At 30.3% G+C, this 10,973-nt stretch overlaps 1 protein-coding gene across 3 annotated transcripts; it reads left to right on the top strand.

The window, feature by feature from the left end:
* Positions 1–1,120: 1,120 nt before the first annotated feature.
* Positions 1,121–10,222, top strand: LOC124366378. 3 transcript variants are annotated; one of them, XM_046822908.1, is made up of 2 exons: positions 1,121–2,281; positions 3,025–10,222. In XM_046822908.1, the coding sequence occupies exon 2, from the start codon at positions 3,769–3,771 to the stop codon at positions 4,684–4,686; it is 918 nt and encodes a 305-aa protein (XP_046678864.1). In that variant the 5' UTR covers positions 1,121–2,281; positions 3,025–3,768; the 3' UTR covers positions 4,687–10,222. The 3 variants fall into 3 exon arrangements, with proteins under 3 accessions (XP_046678864.1, XP_046678857.1, XP_046678848.1); XM_046822901.1 differs by having other exon boundaries at positions 1,122–2,281; positions 3,019–10,222; XM_046822892.1 differs by having other exon boundaries at positions 1,127–2,281; positions 2,920–10,222.
* Positions 10,223–10,973: the final 751 nt, after the last annotated feature.

The following is a 10,973-nucleotide window of genomic DNA, read 5'->3' as shown; positions in this document are numbered from 1 at the left end:
TATCCCACAATTGGCTTTTCTGCGTAATTCTATTTAGCACCTTTGTAAAACACGAATTTTGATTATGTTTACTTCATTTTAATTAATCAAATCTTTTCCCGTATAAAGTTTAATATATTTCTTCGTTATTAATCAAATAAATCTCAATTCCGACAACATGTGATTCACTGACGTCACAGTCTGCCGATTCACTGACGTCACAGTCTGCCAATTCCCCGCGAATATTCAAATGTCGTAATTTGACCTGTTACAATCACCTAGGTAAATAGATCAGTATCTATTGTTATATCTGTATTATTACAGAAATCATATAATTTTATCATCCTTAACATATTCATTTTTTATCTCATATGGTGGATTAGTCATTTCATATGACTAAAATAGTACTGTTGTCACTAAGGATTATAATTCATTTCTATTTAGACCTGTTTCTATTAAATTTAGATGGGATCTAAAAAAATCTCTTGTTCACTAGATCCACTGGAAACTATCTCAAAACTAACTTTTAGTCTAGTATTTACACAGTTTGGGTATACATTCAAGAAACGATTTTATTTTAATCAGTAATTTTGGTGTATTCACATAGACCTTGTAAAAAAAATGAGAAGTTTCTTGGAAATTTGTTTTAAAAAATTCATAATTTGGGAAAAAGTAGTTTTCTATTTCTAAAATATAATTTTGAAATTGCATGATAATTGAAATGCAATTCTGTATTGTATTTTGGAAAAAAGGTTGCATAATACAATATAGGTTTTGTTGTACAGTCAAAAATGTTGTACAACATTAACATTCAACAAGTTGAATCATATTTTAGGCTACTGGCAAATATTTAACAAAGAATCTTAATATATCCATAATATAGTTTGATCTAAGACTATAACTTAACATTAGTAATACGCAGTAGAAGGAATAGTCAGCCTCTGAATTATATTCAAAATTAATTAAATTTCATGCCATTATTTTAATATGATTTTTAAATTTTATGATGGTTACAAAATTGTAAAGAGAGACACATTACAGAATGTCACCTTGAAATTTTGAAGAAAGATTGATCAATTAGCGTAACAATTTAATAACTTAAGTAATAATTTAAACTTTTTAGTTCAATATTTATTATATTTTTATAATTATAAAAAGCTTGTCACAAGAGAATAACTACAAAGAATAATTCAAACTGATGATAAGAAACCGTGATTTGCCAGAAATAAAAAATCTTGTTTAACTGTTGTAGTTATTTGAATAATTAAATTAATTATTTTTTCAAATTGAAAATATTGACTGAGTTATCTCATTACATCAGTAAGAGTTATTTGGTAGCAAAACAAAATTGGCTATTCAAGGAGGTTAAAGATGTTTTGCTGATATTGGACAGTAATAACATAAATAACTACTCTTTAGCTCACTGAAAAATGTAAAATTAACCCAGATAAAATGAAGAACTTTCTAATACCTCTGATTTTTTTCACAAATTTTATTCTCGGTGATGAATCAAATGAAATTGATTATGGCGACATCATGCAAATATCTTTTGAGCTCAAAGATGAAATAAAAAGGCCCAAACATGACTCAGACTGGATGATGAAGAAGTTGCAAAGCTTCAATGACGGTTTCCGAGAATGGATCAAGTTGGTTCATCGTGGAGACAAGTACGTGATGTGGGGGTTCGCCTGTATGAAGGAGCGGCAGGGTCCTTATCACCTCACACTGTTTCCTGTAGACATGTTGTTCCTGGTAAGATACTACAAGTGGGACCACTATGATTGCTGGAGGTTCGGAAAGTACCTGGAGGAAGGCAAGAACATGTGGCTCGAGTTGAAAGAGTTTGTGAAGAACAGGAAAAGAGAGCAATTAAAAGAAGTCCGATAAGTCCTTAAATGCTAGTTTTTAATCATTGTGTTAAAGTTAAATACACATGTTCTATTGAAGAGTCTCACTGAAATAAACTGCTAGCCATTACTCTGATAGAAGATAAGTGTGTGACTATGTTACTGATAAAAGTGAATGAAAACTTTCACTATTACTTAAATATAGTAAAATTATTTTAAAGCTTATTTTAATATCATTGAATTAATTTGGTTCATAACTGAAAACCCCAAAATTTCAAGGAAGCATTTTTGACTCACTGATATTAAAATTGTAACAAGTTACAACAATTAATTGATATATCGCTTAATTCAGTATGGGTTTAACAACACCATTGTGAGTAATAAATATTCTTGACCAATTTGGAATGTGCAATTGCTAAATACTAAAATTAATGTTCAGCCCATCATTACACAAGGTATGTATAAATTACTTGAATACATATTCTGCAGCCATTGTCGAACGGAAGCATGATCTTTCCAATGTAACTTCACCAAACACAAAACTATGGCAATGATGAAGTTAAAAATTTGTTGCAGTGGATATACCAATTAGTACAACAACTAGTTTTAGTAGTTACCTAACATGACCCACAGTCAAGGTGTTAGAATAAATGAAGAAAAATTGTTAATAGTAAAAATAGTTACTCTTAAAAGTGTTTATAATAATTATTTATTCATTAACAAAATTTATCTTAATTATAAGTTTATTACTTTCAGTATTACAAAGATTTAAAAACTATAGTACCACACAAATTAAACAAGTTATAGAAATTTCCTATTTTTGTTACTAATGATTTAATGTAGTTCATTCTTATCTGAAACTATAATTTTATTGATTTAAACTACTTTGACACATCTTATCTTCAGTTTGATCTATTTTACTAATTTGGACATGGTGATAAGTTAATAATTTAATTTAATGCTAGCAGGTCAGATTTTATTTGAGAATTTATTTTTCTACTTTATAACTAAACATTTTAATTCCACAAAAATGGTCAAAACAAATCAATCTTTGTTATTTATGTTGTCGTTTCTATGCATCTTCCTCAACAAGGCTGTTGACAGTCAAAATTCCGATCTGATAGAGATGTCCCAAGAGTGTAAAAACAGTATACTGCGTCCATCAGGTGAAACATTTCATCTTACGGGCAAGTTGCAGAAGTTTCTGGATGGCCTAAAGGACCTGGCGAACAGGACCTACAGCGGAGATGAGATGGCTCTCCAACTGGTGCACAAGATGAAGGAGGCAGGGGCACCTTACCACATGCACATGTTCCCAATAAACATGAAAATTTTGGTGAAGTACTATACTTGGGATAGCTACGATGTCTGGGAGTTTGGGGAATTGATTGAAGAGACTAAGACTGTTTGGCTGGATTTAGATGCTTATGTGACACAGAAAAAATCCAAAGGCAAAATTAAGTAGTTGTCACTAAAACTGCTCATAATGAAATAATTATTGTTATTTCATAGACCCATAATATAATCAATCCTAACTAATGATAAACAATTATTACATTCAACATTTTTTAGTACTGCACTTTTGCAGTAAGATTAAATGTTTCTAGGTTAGTTTCATTACAGAAGTAAAAAGTTTACAACAGAAACTGAAACCGGAATCAATTTGCAAAATATTAATAAGTTAAGTATTTTGATTTTATGTTTTACACAGATTTTGTAGACTTCATTGATTGAAGACAAAATTTAAGAATTCAAACTAAAACATATCATAAAACATTGAAAATATTGTTCTATTTATTATTGTATAAAATTGAAATTTAACAATACTGAATTACAATTATATCAATTTAAATGTGAAACACAGCTCTTTGAATAATATATTGTGTAATGAATAGAAGGTACATTCCTCTCATATTACCATTCTTAACTAATTTTGCAATATATGAATAGTACAATACACAAGTTCATCACTAAATGTCTCTTGAGTATTAATAGCTGTTATGCACTTACCATCATAGTTTATAGTTTTTACAATTTTGCATTTATCATTTCAGTAAATTTTACTTTTCCTCTAGATGTTTATGATGATCATAACTTGCAATGTTTGGATCAAATAATATCAACAGATTTAATACAAGCTGATGTGAGTCCAGTATTATTGCAAAGAAATGCGTATTTGTATTATGAAACACTGCAATATTTCTATGATAAATTGAAACACAAAGATTATTTGGGTTTCAAAAAAGTAATGAAAATTAAATCTAATGGAGGTCCAAAACACTTAAACATTTCAATAAAGACACCTCTTTTTCTGGAAAATGAATGGTCAAAATTTGATCTTGGAGTTTTACATGATATTTTGAATGGTACAAGAGAAGTATGGGGAAAAGTGATGGGTTTAACTAAAACCATCCAATATGGTATGCTTGATCATGTACTATATAAATTGAACTCCACACTCATTTCCATTCAAGATGAAGAAAATAATTATGAAAAAAATAATCAAAATCACTTTCATATGGGTGAGGATTTTGAAAAACATGATGTGCAGAGTGATAGTGTGTACAATACAATTTATTCTTCAGTAAACCATTACAATAACTTTTGTACAGAACTTACAGAAAGCAGTGAACAAATGAGACAAACCAAGATGGAAAAACTTAAAAGGCAGCAGAAACACATACAGTTACAATTATTAGCAAGAGAGAGGAAAGCTCAAAAACAACGTAAACATTTAGAGAGAATTGAACAAAGGCGACTGATGAAAGAGAAGAAAGAAGAGCGTATGGAAAGACACAAACGCTTTATGGCAAAAAATAAAAAAAATTCTATAAACACTAGAAATAAAACACTAGAATGAAATAAATCCAACTTTACATAACTGGTTAATGATTTATCAATGTTTTATAACGATACAAATATTTTTTAATTCTAAAACTTACTACTTTAATAACTGATAATATAAACCACAAACTTATAATATAACTAACTATGATAATATAAAATATCACCACCCTAAAACTTTTCATTAAATAGATAGTCTCCAAGTATGTTAAATATTATTGTGCCAAGTTAAGTTACTGATAATAAATTATTGTAATGTATATTGCTGCTATTATATTATGTACTTCTTAAAACATGTAATAGCCTCTATTTTAAAACTACAAGATGTTGTAAAACATGATCATTTTTGTTACAATGTTGGTGGGTCTATTAGAAATGCGTGTCATACCCCAATCGGTGGGGTAAAAAAACAATGGTTTTCTAATACCCTATAAATATTATCCATCTGCATTTTGGACACTGAAAATACATTCACGGACACTATTAATCACTCCAGAATACGTTTATTGAAAAACCGATAAGCATATTTTATTTTTGGTTGAAATTGCGTTTTAATTTTTAAAAGTACAATAATTTCAGCTTTTGTAAACGTGTTAATGGCTGAGATATAACTATTTCCTTACAAGAAAAGTTTTGGATCATCTGATATCAAAAACCAAAATATTTTTAAATATAAAAATATCTGTATGAATATAAATAGTTTAAACTGTTACATATTTTAGTACTTTATATTTACTCTTAGTTGTGCAACACCCAATATTCAAAATTTTTTAACAGCAACTATCTTTATATCTTTTGTTGAAGCTGGCTAATGAACTTAACAAAGGCATACATGAGTACTATTTTTATAATGTATATTTTTACAATCTCATATTATGCCATATTGGTCTCCATGATCAATTTTCAATGTGAGAGATTTTGGGATCTGTGCTTTGTAATCAACAAATGTAGGCTATACAATCATTTTCTAAAAGTTCTGTCATAACAATTATTTATATTTGATTTAATAATAGAATTTTTTAGTATTAGCTGCAGCGTTAGAGTAATCCTTATACAGGAGCTCACAAAAAAGATTGTTGGAAGCCAGTGGTGGATTACCCATTACACTCAACATAATAGGTACACTTAGGTGTGCAAAAAAGCATCAAGTGCAAGGCAATCACAAACTATGTTTTATCACTCTTATCAAAATGTTATCAAATACTATTATAAAATGATCTTATATTCATATGAAAACACTGCTATGTAAATGACGTTTATGTAGAGGAAACATCGATTCCACAGTTAAAAATGTTTGTGGTAGAAACAATCTTGTCTCAGATACAATTTGATTGTATGGAGAGTTTCAATTTGTGTTTTGTAGTTGTAATCAGATTGACTGGAAATATAACAGATGGTTGAAAATGAAACATTTCTCTACTGGTAACATTGCATGTTGCTACCAAACATAGAATCTGTGAACAAAGCCAAATATCTGGATGTTACAACTGACAAAGATTTAAAATGGACTACACAAAGGGGCGCACCAATGATGGGGGGAGGGGTGGGGGTGGAGGAATGGGACCTGTCTCCCCAAGAGCATTTTATTTCAAAATAATCAATTGCCTTAATTATCCTTTTTTACTAGAAATAATACTTATGTTGGAATTTTTTAATCAATCATAATCAAATACAGGAATTAAAACTTAATAACTATTTTAATTTTTGAAATACATGGCACTGCAAGTATAATAATTCAAATTTGTTCAAACCCTTTAAAATAAGTAAATGAATTTTACTGCCACAAAGCAACTACGAAAGTGAGGTTAGTTCTTACCCTTTCTTTTGGATTCTACCTGTACCCGTTACTCTCAGTAACCAAGTACAAAATCAACTCATACTGATTTATAATCATACGTTACAGAGTACTCCTAAAATGGTAAAGGTAATGTTCCAGTTACTGTTATCATAAGTTTCTGATTTATATATTTGCAGTTTTGTTGAAAAGTGCCAAAAACCAGTATTTTTCACTATTATTGATATAAAAACTGGAAGTTATTATTAGTAAATAGTTTTATATGTCGAAATGCAGAAACAAACAAGATACATTTTTATATAACCGCCGTTATTTCAGCTGTATTAGTTAAACTGTGGTCAACTTTCAAACTGGGATATTTATCCTTTTTCATCCAAGTAAAATCAAGATCTAGCTTTGGTATTGATGTGTGATGTAAACTGAACTATTTTGTTCAATATTTGATTAATGCTAAAATTACATTTTTTTTATTTTGTTAAATACACCTCATATAAACTGTATTTGTTGAAGAAGATTTTAATTATCCCTGTGTGAGCTTACTGGTGATTGGTGGTAAAGTAGTTTTACTCTTAATTTTATACACTCTGATGTGATCTTTGCCCTCTTTTTATTAGTTCAGAAGAACTATTAAAAAATTCTTTTTGGACGTAATATTTCAGAAATTTCCTGGGGAAGAGTCCCCGGACCCCCCTACTGTTCTAGAGTGGTTTTGATACCTCCAAGTGCCCAAAGTTCCACACACCCCCAGAGAAGATTTCTAGGTGCACCACTGACGTTGTCGACCTAGTAAGAATCTGGCAAAAAACTTGTAGAAAGATTTCACTGAACTCTATGTAATGCCCGTGTGTCTCTATACATACAGATGATTATGTATGTGACAAAAATTTTATAAGAGGTACAGTCATGTGTGCATAATGAGAGATGAGCACCTTTTCATCTAAAGTACACTGAATTTTTACTGGGTAAACCAGACAGGGCTCTTTTGTAGTCTATGTGCCTCTGATGTTAAAAGTATGTACCACGAAAACAACTGAGAACTCATTGTGTTGCCAAGAGTACGTTTTTAATGCTAAAATCATGAAAAATACTAAGTAGTATTGCCAAGGTATTCTACTGTTTTGGTCTTGCTGGAACCTTCAGATGGCCATGGACTCCAGATTCCAAGAGTCAAGTCTGTTGACAACACCATATCTCAGCCATAATAAATTCCCAATGGAGTGGGTACTAAAAATAAGATACAACTCAATGCAGCAATCAGTTGCACTAAGTCCCAATTCAGCTGGACAATGTGAGCTTAGTTTTAAGTTATGCAGAATCTTTTTGCCATGCATAAATGAATGTTCCTTCTAGCCATAATATCCTGATTAGGAGTATTATCCATTTTTATAATAAATTGCTATTTTCAAGTAACCCTGAATATCAGATCATCTTATCTTATCTCTATTACACTGTTTATTGTAATTCATATTTATTTTCATTCCTTATTTTGTATTGTTAATACCATTAATACCATTCAAATTAATTTTTAATCCAAACAGATATTCTATACACTCACTTATCATGTGATTAAGTAAATGTGAATATACTGACTATATATTTTTTCATTTTGTATATAAAAGTGAAAATATTTTACTAAATTTTAAGTTGTGTTAACTCTTGGATTTTGGAGAAACTTATCCGAATCAATGTCGTAATCTACAGGGTACAACGGTTGTCTCTTCAGTATGTGAAGCATGTTGTGCCAGCGGCCGGCAATGTCCTGTGTCTTCATACGTAACTCATCTACCTGATCCTGTGTCCAGTTGAAAGCCTCCATCAATCTTTCATCATTTTGCGTGATGTTTGGTAGGTGCAGCCCTCCTTCTTCAATGATGCTCATTGTTTCCCTATCACCATCTCTGTTCCCATCCTTCATTTTGTGTTCAATTTCTTGCAGAAATATCACCAGATCTAAAAGATCCCTGTACAAATATTTACCTCCCAAAAGCACTGGATTTTCTATAGACTCACATATTTTTTTGTCAAGATAGCGGACATGAAAGCTAAGGTCACTCCCGACGCATAACTGACACAAAAACAATAAACACAGTCTGAACGTAGTCATTCTGGTTCCACTATCAGTTTGAGATATCCAATGAAACTTTACTTTAATGAATACACCTTTAATTTATTTTAAAACTTTAGGACCTTTTTTATGCAATTCAATTATTAATACTCTTTAAATTTAAATAGAATATGTTGGTCATATGGTATTTTTTATTAACAATTTTAACATACATATAAGTTTATACATACAAAAACTACAATAAAAGCAAATGTTATTTGAAAAATTACAACTTTAATAGTTCAAGTTACATTATATTATCAACATATTAGACATAGTTTTCAATACAACAGAACTACACTTTAATGATACTCAAAGTATCTTAGTTAATATTGAAAAGTTCTTAGTCTTTTCTCTAAAAAAATTAATTATGTAATACAATTCTATGAGAAACAAGAAAATAAAGTTATTTTTATACATCCATATGTATATAAACATGTTGGATCCTTATAGAACTTAATAAAGAATTGTTTTACATTGATGAACAGATTAGTGGATCTTTTTCTTAACAGAAGACTACAAGTGTATAAACATGTTAGTAGAATTATTAATGGTTTTAATTCAAGCAATTGTTTCTCTCTGTGAATTTTGGGTATACGAGGACCTACCAGAGTTTCAACAAAATCTGACAACAATCTACCAAAACATGAACAGGTTCAACTACTCCATCCTCTTGGACACAGCTGTGGGCTACTATGATGAGCTGAAGGAGCTGGTATCTGCAGTGGACTATGGGGAGTATGAAGCTGATGTCATGCTACGTAACATTTACGATGCAGGCGGACCCTTGCATGCATATAATCCACCTTATGAGAAACTTTCCAAGGGCTACATGTGGACTAAACAGGAAAGAGATGGTTATGAAGATTTGATGAACAAAACTTGCAAAGTGTGGAATGCACTGAAGATCAAAGTAAAAAGTCCTGAAGAGTTGGAACCAGAATCTAGTGGAAACTTTTGACAGTTGCTATATTACATTAACATAATAAGTGATACAAGGCTAATTAATAGCATTTCTGAACCAAAACATAAACATTAAAAGTTAGTTATAGTATTGCATACTAAGTGGTTGAGTATTTTTGTAAGGCTATGCTCAAGGGCTCCCTTGTATTTCTGTTCCTCAACACCATATCAAGTCAAAACTATGACTTATTAGGACATTTAGTGCAAAACATGACATCTGTTTACAAAACCTCAATCGTGTACATCAGAATATCTTTTTCATGCCATTGAATCGTATCTGGTTCACTTGTTAGATTTGGAAACTGCAATAGGAAACTCAACCAAAAATGCCACATTAGTAGAAAATATTGACAAACATATGCCTAAACATCTTGACAAGATTCCTCTTACCAATATATCCTTGGCATATGATTGGGGTGAACCGGAGGTGGACAGGTTCATGATAACAGTGTCTAAAACTCGGAAGATTTGGTACAACATTTTACAAGCAGTAAGAAAAAAATTGTAAACCTTGATAGATCAATAAGATTTAAATACCAACTATGTACAATAATGACATAGTTGTAATGACATAGTTATATATATATAAAACATTGCTTTACTGTTTAATTATAGTTTCAAGAAGTAGTATTTACGAATTTGAGTTTTTTGTTATTTAAATTCACAATAAAGTTGGAACTTATATAATTACATGACTATATCAGAATAACCAATATAGGCCAATATCTTTTTTTACATTCAATTTCAATATACTGAATAAAATACAGATAAGAAATATGTCTTTCTTATTAATGGTATTAAATATGGTAAATGGCACTGAGTTTAATCAAACAAATTTCTTTTATAAGCTAAATCTTGTGTTTTTATAACTACAAGTTATTTTTGGATAATTACTTACCACGTTCTTGAAATTATTTAAACTGTACCTTGTAAACCAAAGGCTAAAACACTTCAAGCAATAAAGACACTCAAGACATAGAAACATTCCAAATCAACATGGTAAATATCTGCCATCTTCCAGAGTGCAATGTTTGCTTCCCTTTGGCCTTTTGATCTCATTATCCTTGGACCACTGTCTAACGTAATTGGGACATAAACTGTTACTATTTTTTTTATTTTTTATTTGTATATAGATAGCTATATTGTATTGTTTTGTTATGTTCATTACTGTTTTATAGCTGTATTGTTGTCACCTGATTTTACTATGGTATTGTAATTTCCTTGCAGTTTATAAGTTGATACATTGATACAGCATTGATACATTGTAATGTATCACTGCTTATTGTGGTGACCAATCATTGTGTTCTGTGTGGTGATAACAGCATTGTTATACTGTACACTGGAAAATAATTGGACTCATACATCCTTTAATAAGTTTTTTGTTGTAATATTATATACTGTTACAAAGTAATTGGGTATGTCCTGTTTTGTAGCAATAAAA

This window comes from Homalodisca vitripennis, chromosome 1 (genome assembly GCF_021130785.1).
Source record: "Homalodisca vitripennis isolate AUS2020 chromosome 1, UT_GWSS_2.1, whole genome shotgun sequence".
Classification (NCBI taxonomy): Eukaryota; Metazoa; Arthropoda; class Insecta; order Hemiptera; family Cicadellidae; genus Homalodisca; species Homalodisca vitripennis.
The sequence above is the reverse complement of the archived record's forward strand: the minus strand, read 5'-3'. Positions and strand labels throughout refer to the sequence as shown.